Raw genomic sequence first — 15,417 nt, 5'->3', positions numbered from 1 at the left:
GTGCTATTTTTCTAGAAAAAGAGGTGCAGAAACTGACCATAAAGGCCTGCCTTGTTCTCCTATTATAGCCATGGCACCCACCTGAGAGGTGTGGGAATTGAGTTCTGGTGAGTTGCGGCTGGAAAAAAGCCATGCTTATTATATGGATGTTATAAAAATTGTTAGAATTCTGCTATCTACACCTTAATAGGGCAATGTGACAATTAGCAGAAGTGATTCATGACATCAATGTTTCTCTATCTTTCCAATATTTTTTTTGAAAAAATCATCAGAGGGTACAGTAGGGAGGTGGTTCCATATCATGCCACAATGCACTTTCCACTCAATGCTATCCGTCAAGCCTATATCCAAACATGCACTAGACTCCTTTGCATGGTGAAGAACTGAAAACACCATGTATAAAGACTCACCTTGACACATCATTCTCGTTAACACTTATTAAGAAGGATTAGGATGGGGCATGAGAATAAAGCAATGAGGTGAAACCATGCAGTCCACTCTGCACTGCAGAGCAAAAAGTCCCCTTTGAGCAGGGGAGAAGTTGACTGGGCTCCTCTTAAGCTGATTAGCTTTTCACTGGCACAAGCTAAGTGACCCACCACAGTGTGCAAAGGCTCTAATGCAATTGAGAGGAAGCAAGCTGCTGACATAAAAAGCTAACCAAAAATCAGCTTGAGCAAGTAACACTCATCATCAAAATGGCACAAAGCACCTAATGGGTGCCAGAGAAAGATTACTGCCTTCCAACCCAGCTCCTACAATCTGTGTGTGTGTGCGTGCGCGCGCTCGCGATTAATGAAAGTACCGTAAATCTAATTATTCAAAAGAGAGGAATTAACTTGCTGTTGGACTGATGCAGAAGGACTGAACCCAAGGAATGAGAATTGGATGTGGTCTGAGGTCCAGAACTTTAATTACCCCCATAATGTTTTGGAATGCTTTTGCATATCATTTTTGCATATATAGTTATTTTCCCCCATAATATAAGTTTTGGGTTAGATGCTTTTGTAATTGTCTCCTCTCACAGGAAACACCCAACTATCTTCTGCAGAAGTTCAAGCAAGATAGCTCTGGTGGCCGATAAGAATGTCCTGGCATTTAACGGTCATGAACATGTGCCCAGTAGACCATTCTCATACAGAGTCTTCTATATCACATATCTAAGTCTCATGTGCAGTAATATCAAGTTGATACTTCCCATGTTTGGGCTCCTGTATCCAAAACTATACTACCATTGCGTAAGAGGCATGCTTTGTGTAGCGCTGAGAGGGGCATAAAAACTCCAGAAGAACCCGAAAAAAATTCAGTGGAATGGGATATGGAATGACTGAATGGAAAAAACTAAGAACCAGGTGGAAGGAGGCATTCTGTAGGTCTCTCTCTCCCCCCCCCTCTCTCTCTCACACACACACAGAGACATTAGCATGGACAGGTGTGTTTCTGCTGTCTTCCCACTTTGGCATCGATGCCACCGACCACCACACTTTTCCAGCCTTGTGTGTGCCTTAATATGGATCATTGCTTTCCTGCTTATTGTAATCTTCATGATTCTTTTTATTTTTAGAGTTACAACAAATCCCCTTTTCTACCTGCTTCTAATGAATGCTATACTCATGACTGTTTCCACTCTGGTCCTGTTTATAAAAGTTCACTTTAGATCACAACAAAGGAAGAAGAGGAAAGCTTTAACAGCCATCCTACTTGCCCTCCTCTTCTTCCTCTTATAAGGTTTCCCATTTACTTGCATTTCATTAATCCATTTTTCCAGTAAAGATGGAAATGATACTGAAATATTTCTTGGGCTCTTATGCAGCTGCCTAAACAGCAGTGTTAACCCTTTGATTTATTTCCTGGTTGGAAGAAAGAAACATAGTCGGTCAAGGGAGAGTTTGAAAGTAATAATCCAAAGGGTTTTCAAGGAGGAGGAAGGTGGGAGAAAGAAGAGAGATATTCAGATCCAATCCTGAATCTGATGACTTAAAAAAAAATCAACCCATGAGAAAGGCTATGAACTAAAAGTGGAGACGACATGTTTATCTGTTTGCTTTGTAACACAAAGGCTTTAATAAAAAACTGATTAAGTTTTTCTCCAAAAAACACCTCATTTTCTATCTCTTCTTATATCTCTTGGTACTTCTTCTGCTTTGAACTCAGTATCTTAATATTATAAATCTATTTATTAATATCCACATATTGTATATCTCTGGGGAGACATAGAGGTAAACCCTCTTTCCATTTTTTTCAACCACAGATTTATATATTTTTATTATTTGTTGAATTTATATACTGTCCTATAGACGAAGGTCTCAGGTGAGTGACACCTGCAGTTCTGTGTGGTTCTTTTACAGTGGTACCTCAGGTTACATACGCTTCAGGTTACATACACTTCAGGCTACACACTCCACTAAGCCAGAAATAGTGCTTCGGTTTAAGAACTTTGCTTTAGGATAAGAACAGAAATTGGGCTCTGGCGGCGAGGCGGCAGCAGGAGGCCCCATTAGCTAAAGTGGTGCTTCAGGTTAAGAACAGTTTCAGGTTAAGTACAGACCTCCGGAACGAATTAAGTACTTAACCCGAGGTACCACTTTACTTTCTTCCCGGCTATTGTTATTATTCAAAAATAATATCTGCCATAGCAGCTCATGCAGAGATGGTTGTGGGGCTCTCTGACTGAAAGTCAAGCATTTTGCTAATTAGAAATTGCCAGTGGGCCATACTCCATAAGGTAGGAGAGTGGAGAAAATAAATGTCAACAATAAGGTATTTGTGCTGGGAAACATCCTGGAAATCCTGTGACTAGAATTGGGGATTGGTGTCAGAAGGTCTGAATGGTGAGGAAGGGGGATGATTCTGACACCAGAATGTTGGATAGATTGGACAGCCAAGCAAATTCAGAGCTGAGCAGTTCACCCTTCCCCATGTGAGAGATGGACACAGAGAGTGTGAAGTGAGGAAGCAGAGCTGAGTAGAAAGTTATTTGTCGTAAGCCCTCCCACCTCTCCTCCACTTCCCACTGATCCTGCTGCTATAGTACAACAAATAGATATCAAACACAAGGCACATCGTAAGAAGAAAACACATCATGAAAGCAAGCTGAAGAGTTGGCCTTTGTGGAGGGCTTGTCTTTATGAATGTTTTTCTTCTGATGTGTCTTATGTTTGATGCAACCTTGAATGCAGTTAAGAATCTCCTCCTACACCAGCCATCTTGATAACCAATGTGGGTGGATCTTACCTCATGATATTGACAAGAACAGATAAAATAACTGATATAAATTAGTGGGTGGAGCCCTGAACATCTAGCAGGAAGCTTGATAAAACATCTGCTGTTTCTTTGGAGCTACATTCATTTCTGAAAATGCTCTGACCCGCTACTTATCCCAGCACAGGATATTCTGCTTCCTTCTGCATTCCACACACCATCTCTGAAGATTGCTGATCAAGAGTTTCTCACAGGTATGCAAATGTTTCAAGTTGATGCAGTTTATTTGTAAAAGCAAGAGGGGAACCATAATTGGCTGGCAGAGGTGTGCATGCAGGAGGAATACCCTTGAAGAGATACCACTTCCTTTGTGACATAAATGGCATTCCTATTATTCTTTACTATGTGCATTCTGTGATTAGAGAGCACGGATGAGAGCAGATTAGGGCACAATAAACTATAGATTAAAATATCACTGTTGTTTTTCCATATGTGAGTCATGACTGACTGGATGGTTTGTATATTTGATATGTGGATTTAGGAACAGATTCAGATGTGTTACTCTACAGAACAAAATTGGATAAATCGTAACAAAAGCTACATATGCTTATTCTTAGTGCTCTGGCACAACTCGGTGACATCTGTTATCAGATTTATGTTCCAAATTTAACAGCTAAGTGCTGATTGTATCAGAATGAGAAATGGTGCTTAGTTTTGCATCTACGCTGCAGCAAGAAGAAAAAAGAGGAACTAGCGGCAGAACGAACAGCACAGTTAGATGCACTTTGCCCATGCTTGAAATCCTAAGTAACACAAAATCTATACAGTGGTACCTCGGGTTACATACGCTTCAGGTTACATACACTTCAGGTTACAGACTCCGCTAACCCAGAAATAGTGCTTCAGGTTAAGAACTTTGCTTTAGGATAAGAACAGAAATCGTGCTCCGGCAGCGCAGCGTCAGCAGGAGGCCCCATTAGCTAAAGTGGTGCTTCAGGTTAAGAACAGTTTCAGGTTAAGTACGGACCTCCGGAATGAATTAAGTACTTAACCTGAGGTACCACTGTACTTGGAACATAGAGGCAAATGTCTAGGGTTTTGTCTGAAACAATAGGTGAGTATTTCAAGTAATCAGTTCCCTGTTTCTTCTCTGTCATTTCCCAAAATCCTATTGACCACTATGAGCAATGGATTAATTTGGAGGGTCCCCTCTCCATTTGTGTCTTTTCCCCAGCCATTTAATTAACATATTTATCGTGAAAATAGATAATGGCCATATCTGCCCAATTCAAACTACACAAATTTTCTAATGTCTCCATTCATGTCTATGACTGACCCTCTAACATCCCATGGGACATATAAAAACAGGTTCTCAGGGCTCTGCCACACCTCATTTGGCCTTCCATTTCCCAAAGGAAAACCTTCTCCTTACTTCTGAATCGAAACAAATGACCATTGGGTTTTTCCACAGATTGCTGTTCATTTCAATTCAGAGGGAACAAGCATGGTTTTCAGGGGAAAGCTGAACAGCAAAGACAAGGTCTTGGACCGGTGCCTGGAAAGTACCTGAAAACTTAGTGAAACTGTGCCTTTTTGGAATGGGACTGGTGGAAGGTGGACAAGCCCTCAATCTGAACAAGGAAAATAATCCAACCAGAAAGTGCCATGTTATTTACTCTACATAGATGTTTACATACATATGTGTGCCTGACATCTTATTCAGCCATTCCATTCTCTTCTCCTCTCCCTCCTGGGAGAGGAACCAAAGGCAGAAGTGTACATGCATTTCAGGCAGAAAAGCCCAGGTTGAATACTGGGCTGGACAAACCAATAATCTGCCTCACAAGTGCTCTACAGTAGGGATACAACAGTTTACTGGTGGTGGCAATTGTCCTTATGATAGGAAATACTATGTGAGAGACAAAGAATGGGGATTGAGGAGGGTCAATAGGAGAGGAATTAAAAATGACCCTATTTTCATCTGAGGAATATTCAGGGATATGTCAATGTATTTGGGATTGAACAGAAGTGTCCCCATGTCCCGTAAAAAAACAAAAACAAAAAAACAGGTTGCTCTTCAAAGTTGCCCCGAGTGGGTTGGGAAATTAAAGAGCTGATGGGCCAGTAGAAAACCAGAGGAGTGGAGATGACTGTTGTGTTCTGAAGCTGTTTGTAGGCTTCCCTTAAGCATCTGTTTGGCCATTGGGAGACCAGGACAGTGGATTTCAGTTGAGATTTATTTTATCTGGTTTTGTTAAATATCACATTTTAATAATAGTACAAACTTACACATGCCTTCCCAAAGCATCGTTTTGTTATGGTTTTTTTATGTTGAAAGCTTTCCACTGTGGCTGGGGAAAGCAGTCAGATGTGTGGGGTACTAATAATCATAATGGCTTTTGTTTTGCTGGTCACCAGAGCTGCTGAACTCCTTCTCCTGTTCCTCTTCTCCACTCCAGATTTGAAGCACTGAGCCCATCCAACCATCCCACTCCCAGGGTTTAGGACACGGTATATTAGTTTGCGATGTCAAGTCTGACTCACAGAGCAGAAGAGGGGAATTTTAGTTCAAAAATAAATGCTTAAAGACTTTCTGAGAGATCAGACACAAAGAGTAAGGATTGGACCTGTTACATCTACCTTCCTGAAGCTCAGCACTGGCACTCCACAGGGACGCGTGCTAAGTCCATACCTGTATTCGTTGCATACATATGATTGCATTTCATCTGACCCATCTACTGCAATTATTAATTTTGCTTATGACACCACCATAATGGGTTTTATTACAGGCGGAAATGAATCTGCGTACAGGGGGGAGGTTCAAAAGGTATCCACATGGTGCTCAGAGAACAATCTGCACCTAAACATTGGCAAGACAAAGGAGATGGTGTTGGACTTTTGGAGGAAGAGAGGGGAGCTAGTCCCGTTGTTTATCACGGGGGGCTGTGTGGAGAGAGTCTCTTCCTTTAAATACCTGGGAGTCCATCTTAGTGAAGACCAAACTTGGAAGGTCATACAGCACAGGTGGTTAGGAAGGCCCAACAGAGACTTCATTTCCTTAGGGTCTTGTGAAAGAACAAGGTTGGACAGCAACTGATGATTTCCTTCTATCAGCCTCATACTGTATTATGGTGTGGTACGCTGGTTTGACAGCCATAGACAGAGTCCCTATGGAGGGTGGTTATGACAACACACGATATCGTGGGCTGTCCCCTGAGTCCGCTAGATGTCATTGTGGGAGACCGTTGTCTCAGAAGAGTGAGGAACATTCTAAGGGATGACTCACACCCTGGCCATCACATGATAAGCTGCACCAACAGGCTAAAGAACATTTTCTACCCATGGGCTGTGAGACTGCTGAATGGAAGACAGCAACATTACAGCTGACGTTTGGGGTTGGTGGTCGTATGACAGCACACAGAGTGTAACAAGGACTGAGAGATTGTGGGGGGGGGGGCTCATTTAATCTCACTGTAAACAAGTGGTTCAGTGACAATAAAGTATTTCTATTTCTAATATGAGTGTCTCACTTTCATATGGTTGAGCTTTGTAGGCAAAACTGACTACACATTTGTTTCTTTTCTCCTGGTAGGAAGAGCCATGGAAGGAGTAGCTCAGAAGTAGAGATCCAGCAAGATGAACAATGATGGCCTGGGATCCTTGTCCCCTTGGAATGCTTCATGGGAAGACATTGGAGCAGAAAATGGAACTGACTTCCTAACCCCCCAGGATGGTTTTGATCATGAATTATCACCATATGAAATAGCAGACATTCTTATCTCCATCTCCATTTTACTTATTAGCATTTTTGGACTTATGGGGAATGGAACTGTCATCTGGTTTCTTGGCTTTTGCATGAAGAGGAATCCTTTTACCACTTTCATACTACATCTGGCTGTGGCTGACCTTGGGGCTCTCATGAGCTTATCTTGTTGTTCGATTATGAGAATTTTGAGTTTATTTCAATTCTTCACTTTTTATATTTACTTGTTTGAAGTATTCGAGTATTTGTTGTTGTTCATGTACAACACTGGTCAATATCTGTTGACAGCCATTAGCATGGACAGGTGTGTTTCTGTCGTCTTCCCACTTTGGCATCGATGCCACCGACCACCACACTTTCCCACCCTTGTGTGTGCCACAATATGGATCATTTCTTTCCTGCTCTCTGTAATCAGCATGATTCTTTATCTTTTTAGAGATACAATGAATCCCCTTTTCTATCTGCTTCTAATGAATGCTATACTTTGCCTCCCACTCATGACTGTTTCCACTCTGGTCCTGTTTATAAAAGTTTGCTTCAGATCACAACTGAGGAAGAAGGGAAAAGCTTTAACAGCCATCCTGCTAGCCCTCCTCTTCTTCCTCTTCTTAGCTTTCCCATTTACTTGCATTTTATTAATCAGACTTTCCCCTACACTTATAGACCATAATGTTGGATTTGTTGCAATGTCTGTTGGGTTCTTATGCAGCTGCCTGAATAGCAGTATTAACCCACTGATTTATTTCCTGATTGGGAGAAACAAGAGGGCTCGATCCAGGGAGAGCATGAAGGTCATACTCCAGAGACTTTTCAAAGAGGAGGAAAACTGCAGAGAGGAACGAGAAGTTCCAGTTCAAACCCGGATGTGAAGACTTCAGAAAAGTTCAGAAAGCTTCATTTTCTATCTCTTGGTGTAATTCTTGATATTTGTTTTCCTCTGTACTCATTATTTATGATTTTGGATTTATTTACTCTGTTAATTTTTGTCCTTGTTTCAGGAGTATCGTTTATAGCCCCATGGATTGCTCATTTGGCAGGATTAATGCTTTGTATGTTTTAGAAAATCAAATAAAATGAAATGCCACTTCAACAGACTTTGAGTTAAGAGGGATGACTTGCTAAATGGTATAGAAAACAGATTCATTGCCAAAGGAATGAAGTAAAGAAATCTTCACATGTTGAGCTCGAATGTTTGAAGAAAACAGAAGAAAATATTTCTCCCATATTTTTTAAAAAAGGGCATGATAGAACATTCCACCAGTACAATCCCTATTTTCTGTGCTATTTTTCTAGAAAAAGAGGTGCAGAAACTCACCATAAAGGTCTCCTTTGTTCTATTACAATTTAAATGGCACCCATCTGAGAGGTGCCGGAATTGAGTTCCGGAAAGTTCTGGCTGAAAAAGATCCCTGCTTATCATACAAAGGTAGTGATATAGACATTGTAACTATGTGCATATAGAAATCCACAAATTCTGCCATCTACAACTTTATGGGGCAATGTGACAATTATCAGAAGTGATTCATGATGTAAATGCTTCTCTATCTTTCCAAACACGTTTTTTGGGGAAATCCAGAGCATACGGGGGGGGGGTCCATATCATGCCTCAGTGCATTTCCACTCAATGCTAGCCGTCAAAGAGCAAAGAGTCACCTCTGAGCAGGGGGGAAGCTGATTGGGCTCCTCTTAAGCTGATTAGCTTTTCACTGGCACAACCTAAGTGACCCACCACAGTTTGCAAGCTGTTCTCATAAAAGGTTAACCAAAAATCAGCATGAGCAAGTAACACTCATCATCAGAATGGCACAAAGCCCTGATGGGTGGCAGAGAAAGATTACTGTATTTTTAATCTTTGTTGGAAGCTGCCCAGAGTGGCTGGGAAAACCCAGCCAGATGGGTGGGTTATTAATAAATTATTATTATAAATAAATTATTATTGTAGAAAAGCCCCCAGGAGCCACGCACCCTTTAAAGAGCGTGCGGCTCCTGCGGGCTTTTCTATGAGGTGGGAGAAGGGACTGACGCAGCCAGTTAGTCCCTTCTCCCTCCTCAGGGAAAAGCCCCCAAGAGCGGTGCGCTCTTTAAAGAGTGTGCGGATTCTGCGGGAGGTTGGGAACACTCCCAGAGCTTGTTGGGGCTGGTGGGGGAAGTCTGGGCTTTCCACGCCAGCCCCGATAAGCTCCTGAGCAGCTCTGGGGTAGCCCGCGAAGCCTCCACAGGGCAGCAGCGAGCCTTCATCCCGCTGCCCTCCGGAGATGCTCTTGGGGGCTTTCCCCTGAGGAGGGAGGAGGGCAGCCAATCACTGAAGGGCTGCCCTTCTCCCTCCTCGTGGAAAAGCCCCCAAGAGCCACACACACACTCCACGCGGCTTGTGAAAGGGAGCGCTGAGCAGAGCCTGGGATGCATACAGGCTCTGCTCAGCAATCCCTTTAAATGTTTTTTTTTCTTGAAGCCCCGCCCCCCTAAAAACTAGGTGCACCCTATAGTCCTGCGCGCCCTATGGAGCGAAAAATACAGTAGTTATTTCCCGCCATAATATAAGTTTTGGGTTTGATGCTTTTGTAACTGTCTCCTCTCACAGGAAACACCCAACTATCTTCTGCAGAAGTTCAAGCAAGATAGCTCTGGTGGCAGATAACAAGGTCCTGGCATTTAACGGTCCTGAACATGTGCCCAGTAGACCATTCTCATACAGAGTCTTCTATATCACATATCTAAGTCTCATGTCCAGTAATATCAAGCTGATACTTCCCATGTTTGGGCTTCTGTATCCAAAACTATACCACCATTGCATAAGAGACATGCTTTGTGTGGCGCTGAGAGGGGCATAAAAACCCCAGAACAACCCAGAGAAAATTCAGTGGAATTGGATATGGAATGACTAAATGGAAAAAACTAAGAACCAGGTGGAAGGGGGCATGCAGTAGGTCTCTCTCTCTCTCTCTCTCTCTCTCTCTTTCTCTCTCTCTCTCTCTCTCTCACACACACACACACACACAATCCTTTGACCTGGCTAGATTGCAGCCTTATTCAGACTGAGAATTATTTTTTTCCTTGACGCCAAGATGGAATGAAGAGTGCTCGATATCAATAAATAGAGGCTGTAAAGAACTGGTGCATATGGGATCGGACAGAAGTGTGCCCACACCCCACCAAAAAAAGCAGATTGGCCTCCCAGACATGTCAAAGTTTTCCCAAGGGGGTTGGAAAATTAACGCGATTGAGGCCTGCCAGCAGAACATCACGGGGGAGGAGAGTACTGTTGTGTTCAGAAGCTGTTGTGGTCTTCCTTGAAGCATCTGTTTGGCCACTGTGAGACCAGGACAATTGACTGCAAGGGCCACTGACCTGATCTAGAAGGACTCTTTTTTGTTCTTCAGATATATTTCTCCACCCCAGCCTAAGTTCTTCCCCAGCAGAACCAATCACAAACTGATTACTCTCTGAATACACTGGTTAGTCTTTCTGTTAATGGATCAGGTGACACTCTAATCAAGGAAGATATTTCTCCAGATAGGGGCAAAGAGAAGTTGGGCTTGCTTACCACTTGCAAACTCTCTCTTCTCAAGAGTGCCTGACTGGGGCACTGAACTTTAGACGGCAAGAATCTCCTCCTGAGTTTGCCAAATGCTATCCTGAGACCCAATGCACAAAGCAACCAGCTTATCACACGATGCTGGCAAATGGATTACACAGAACTGAAGACACATGGGCAGAATCCTACACATCTTGCTAAGAGCCAGATGAGGCGTCTTAACAATTTCTGCAAATCTTCCGATTACCTGATTATTCCAGCACGACTTGCTGCTCCCACTCACCATGCCAGAGGGATGCTGATCCAAAGTTTTTGAGAGGAATGTGAATAGGTACTTTTGGTATCATTCATTAGCAAAGGTAAGAGGGGATCTGTAGCTGAAGGACAATGCTGTGCACCTTTGGCTGATAGGTGGGACAAGCTAACTCCCTGGAGTGTTCTTTTCGAAGGATACCAGGTGGATGGCTGCTGAAGATGGCATAAATTTTTGGTTCCCACATTCAGTCAGAGGAGAAAGTACTAGGCAGGATAGAGTAATGGTTTGTCTAATACATTCCACATTCCGCAACTCTTGCTGTCTGGCTAATCTATTGTGGGGTTTTTTTCTAATTTTCATATTTCTTAACAATCCCTATTCAACTTGAATTTTATTTACCCACTTTTGTTCAAATTCACATTTCAATAACAATAAAATTACACATGCCTTCCCAATTCATTTCAGAATCACAAGAGCTCTTCAACTCCTTCTCACACTCCTCCAACACCCAGCCAACCAAAGTCCACGACACAAGAGGTTAGTTTCTGATCTTAAGGCTGAGTCAGAGAGCAGAAGAGGAGAATTTGAGTTCTAAAACGATGTGCTTACTGATGTTGTGAATGCAGTTTTTTTACTTAGAAGAAAGATCCACAACACATCGGCAAACTCCATTTCCCCCCTAAGCCTTTGAAACTGATAAGTTGTGACAAATATTCCTGTGAACCATATTCCTAATGTGTTTGTTTATCAGTCATTAATTCCCACTATAGCATGTCTCTTTTATTATTGTTTGTCTCAGTTTAATAGGTTGAACTTTATAGCTAAAACGGGCTCCACATTTGTTTATTTTCTCCTGGTAGTAAGAGCTATACAAGAAAAAGCTCAGAAGTAGAGATCCAGCAAGATGAGCAATGATGGCCTGGGATCCTGGTCCACTTGGAATGCTTCATGGGAAGATATTGGAGCAGAAGATGAAACTGACCTCCTAACTTCCCAGGATGGTTTTGATAATGAATTATCACCATATAGTATAGCAGACATTCTTATCCCCATTTTATTTATCTCCATTTTACTTATTAGCATTTTTGGAATCATTGGGAATGGAACTGTAATCTGGTTTCTTGGCTTTTGCATGAAGAGGAATCCTTTCACCACCTTCATCCTGCATCTGGCTGCGGCTGACCTTGGGGCTCTCATATGCTTATTTACTTTTTCCATTATATATCTTCTGGAGTCATTCTTAACTCTCTATCTGCATTTGATTGTATTATTGGGTTCCATTCTTTTTTTCTTCATGTACAACACTGGTCAATATCTGTTGACAGCCATTAGCATGGACAGGTGTGTTTCTGTCGTCTTCCCACTTTGGCATAGATGCCACCGACCACCACACTTTTCCACCCTTGTGTGTGCCACAATATGGATCATTTCTTTCCTGCTCATTGCAATCAACTTGATTGTTGCTATTTTTAATGTTCTATGGTATACACTTTTATTCCACTTTCTATTGAATGCTATACTTTGCCTACCACTCATGACTGTTTCCACTCTGGTCCTGTTTAGAAAGGTTTACTTCAGATCACAACAGAGAAAGAAGGGAAAAGCTGTAACAGCCATCCTGCTTGCCCTCCTCTTCTTCCTCTTCTTAGCTTTCCCATTTTCCTGCATTTCATCAATCAGTTTTTTCCCTGTAGGTATAGACTATAAAATGCAATTTGTTGCAATATATGTTGGGTTATTATGCAGCTGTCTGAATAGCAGTATTAACCCACTGATTTATTTCCTGATTGGGAGAAACAAGAGGGCTCGATCCGGGGAGAGCATGAAGGTCATACTCCAGAGACTTTTCAAAGAGGAGGAAAACTGCAGAGAGGAACAAGAAGTTCCAGTTCAAACCCGGATGTGAAGAAATACTTCAAGATAGCTCAGAAAGCTTCATTTTCTATCTCTTGGTGTATTTCTTGGTACTTGTTTTCCCCTGTACTCACTATTTTATTATTTTGGATTCATTTACTCTGTTAATTTTTGTCCTTGTTTTAGCAGTATTGTTAAAATCCCCTTGGATTACCCATTTGGCAGGATTAATGCTTTGTATGTTTTAGAAAATGAAATAAAAAAGAAATGCCACTTCAACAGACTTTGAGTTGAGAAGGATGACTTGCTAAATGGTATAGAAAACAGACTCATTGCCAAAGGGAATGAAGTAAAGATTGAATGTTTGAAGAAAACAGAAGAAAGTATTTTCCCCAGATTTTTTTAAAAGTGCATGATAGTTAATTCCACCAGTACAATCCCTATTTTCTGTGCTATTTTTCTAGAAAAAGAACTGCAAAAATTCACCATGAAGGCCCCCCTTGTTCTCTTATAACAGCCATGGCACCCATCTGAGTGGTGTGGCACTTGAGCTCTGGTGAATTGTGGCTGAAAAAAAGCCATGTTTATATTGATGTAGTGATATAGAAATTATAACTATGTGCATGTAGAAATCTACACCTTTATAGGGCAATGTGATAATAAGCAGAAGTGATTCATGACATCAGTGCTTCTCCAACTTTCCAATTTTTTTTGAAAAAAAACACCAGAGCATACAGGGGGGAGATGGCTCCATATCATGCCAGAATGCACTTTCTACTCAATGCTAGACATCAAGCCTATATATCCAAACATGCACTAGACTCCTTTGCATGGTGAAGAACTGAAATCACCATGTATAAAGACTCACCTTGACACTTATTCAGAAGGATTAGGATGGGGCATGAGAATAAAGAAGTCAGATGAAACCATGCAGTCCACTCTGCACTGCAGAGCAAAGAGTCTCCTTTGAGCAGGGGAGAAGATGACTGGGCTCCTCTTAAGCTGATTAGCTTTTCACTGGCACAAGCTAAGAGACCCACCACAATGTGCAAAGGCTCTAATGCAATTGAGAGGAAGCAAGATGCTCACATAAAAAGCTAACCAAAAATCAGCTTGAGCAAGTAACACTCACCATAAAAATGGCACAAAGCACCTGATGGGTGGCAGAGAAAGATTACTGCCTTCCAACCCAGCTCCTACAATCTGTGTGTGTGAGCGCGCGTGTGCTCGCGATTAATGAAAGTACCGTAAATCTAATTATTCAAAAGAGAGGAATTAACTTGCTGTTGGACTGATGCAGAAGGACTGAACCCAAGGATTGAGAATTGGATGTGGTCTGAGGTCCAGAACTTTAATTACCCCCATAATGTTTTGGAATTCTTTGCATATCATTATTGTATATATAGTTATTTTTCCCCATAATATAAGTTTTGGGTTAGATGCTTTTGTAACTTGTCTCCTCTCACAGGAAACACCCAACTATCTTCTGCAGAAGTTCAAGCAAGATAGCTCTGGTGGCAGATAACAATGTTCTGGCATTTAACGGTCATGAACATGTGCCCAGTAGACCATTATCATACAGAGTCTTCTATATCACATATCTAAGTCTCATGTGCAGCAATATCAAGCTGATACTTCCCATGTTTGGGCTCCTGTACCCAAAACTATACCACCATTGCATAAGAGACATGCTTTGTGTAGCGCTGAGAGGGGCATAAAACCCCCAGAACAACCCGAAGAAAATTCATTGGAATGGGATATGGAATGACTGAATGGAAAAAACTAAGAAACAGGTGGAAGGGGGCATGATGTATGTTGGTCTCTCTCTCTCTTTCACACACACACACAGAGAGAGAGAGACAGACAGAGAGAGAGAGAGAGAGAGAGACCATCTCTTGGTCTGGCTAGATTGTAGCCTTTTTTCCTTGTCCCCAGGATGGAATGAAGAGTATTCCCCAAAAATAGAGGCTTTAAAGAATTGATGCATGTGGGATTGGGCTGAAGGATGTTGAAGACCCACCAAAAAAAGCATATCGGCCTCCCACACATTTCAAAGTTTTCCCAACAGGATTGAAAAATTAAATAGATTAAGGCCTGCCAGCAGATCATCATGGGGAGCATAGTCCTGTTTTGTTCAGAAGCTATATGAGCATTTTTTTTTCATTTGCCAATACTTCAACCACTCATAAAACGAACCATGACAGGTTCTAGTTCTACTCTGAACTCAGTATCTTATTATTATTAATCTATTTGTTAATATCCACAGATTGTATATCTCTGGGGAGACATAGAGGTAAACCCTCTTTCCATTTTTTTAAACGATAGATTTTTTTATTATTATTATTATTATTATTATTATTATTATTATTATTATTATTATCATCATCATCATCATTAGTTGAATTTATATACTGTCCTATAGACGGAGGTCTCAAGTGATTGATGCCAGCAGTTCTTTGTGGTCTTTTTACTTTCGTCTTGGCTATTTTTTTCATTTGAATTTTTTCCACTGCTATACTAGCTTATGCAGAGATGGTTGTGGGCCTCCCTGACTGAAAGTCAAGGATTTTTCTAATCAGAAATTGGCAGTGGACTATACTTCATAAGCTAGGAGAGTGGAGAAAATAAATGTCAACAGTGAGGCATCTGTGCTGGGAAACACCATGGTAATCCCATGGATAGTATTGGGCACTGATGTCAGATGGTCAGAACATTGAGGAAAGGGAATGCTACTGACACCTGAGTGTTAGATAGATAGGACAGCCAAGCAAATTCAGAGCTGAGCCTTCCCCATGTGAGATGGACAGA

The 15,417-nt window shown here is 41.6% G+C and overlaps 2 protein-coding genes and 1 pseudogene across 6 annotated transcripts in view; all 3 read left to right on the top strand.

Moving 5' to 3' along the window:
- Window positions 1-20: 20 nt before the first annotated feature.
- LOC310713137 (mas-related G-protein coupled receptor member H-like) overlaps window positions 21-15,417 on the top strand; it is a 41,020-nt pseudogene continuing 25,623 nt past the window's right edge. The window contains exon 1 of the transcript XR_014530103.1: window positions 21-107. The product of XR_014530103.1 is annotated as a mas-related G-protein coupled receptor member H-like (transcript). The remainder of the gene's footprint in view (window positions 108-15,417) is intronic.
- On the top strand, window positions 3,383-7,870 carry LOC310713144 (mas-related G-protein coupled receptor member H-like). Of its 2 annotated transcripts, none has more exons than XM_083516961.1 (2): window positions 3,383-3,455; window positions 6,794-7,870. In XM_083516961.1, the coding sequence occupies exon 2, from the start codon at window positions 6,838-6,840 to the stop codon at window positions 7,831-7,833; it is 996 nt and encodes a 331-aa protein (XP_083373087.1). In that variant the 5' UTR covers window positions 3,383-3,455; window positions 6,794-6,837; the 3' UTR covers window positions 7,834-7,870. The 2 variants fall into 2 exon arrangements, with proteins under 2 accessions (XP_083373087.1, XP_083373086.1); XM_083516960.1 differs by lacking the exon at window positions 3,383-3,455 and adding an exon at window positions 5,624-5,712.
- LOC310713131 (proto-oncogene Mas-like) lies at window positions 10,559-12,866 on the top strand. 3 transcript variants are annotated; one of them, XM_083516942.1, is made up of 2 exons: window positions 10,559-10,822; window positions 11,620-12,866. In XM_083516942.1, the coding sequence occupies exon 2, from the start codon at window positions 11,660-11,662 to the stop codon at window positions 12,659-12,661; it is 1,002 nt and encodes a 333-aa protein (XP_083373068.1). In that variant the 5' UTR covers window positions 10,559-10,822; window positions 11,620-11,659; the 3' UTR covers window positions 12,662-12,866. The 3 variants fall into 3 exon arrangements, with proteins under 3 accessions (XP_083373068.1, XP_083373067.1, XP_083373069.1); XM_083516941.1 differs by having other exon boundaries at window positions 10,559-10,858; XM_083516943.1 differs by lacking the exon at window positions 10,559-10,822 and adding an exon at window positions 11,416-11,455.

This window comes from Podarcis liolepis (assembly GCF_965112155.1).
Source record: "Podarcis liolepis genome assembly, chromosome: 8".
Classification (NCBI taxonomy): domain Eukaryota; kingdom Metazoa; phylum Chordata; class Lepidosauria; order Squamata; family Lacertidae; genus Podarcis; species Podarcis liolepis.
This window is presented reverse-complemented; position numbering and strand designations above follow the sequence as displayed.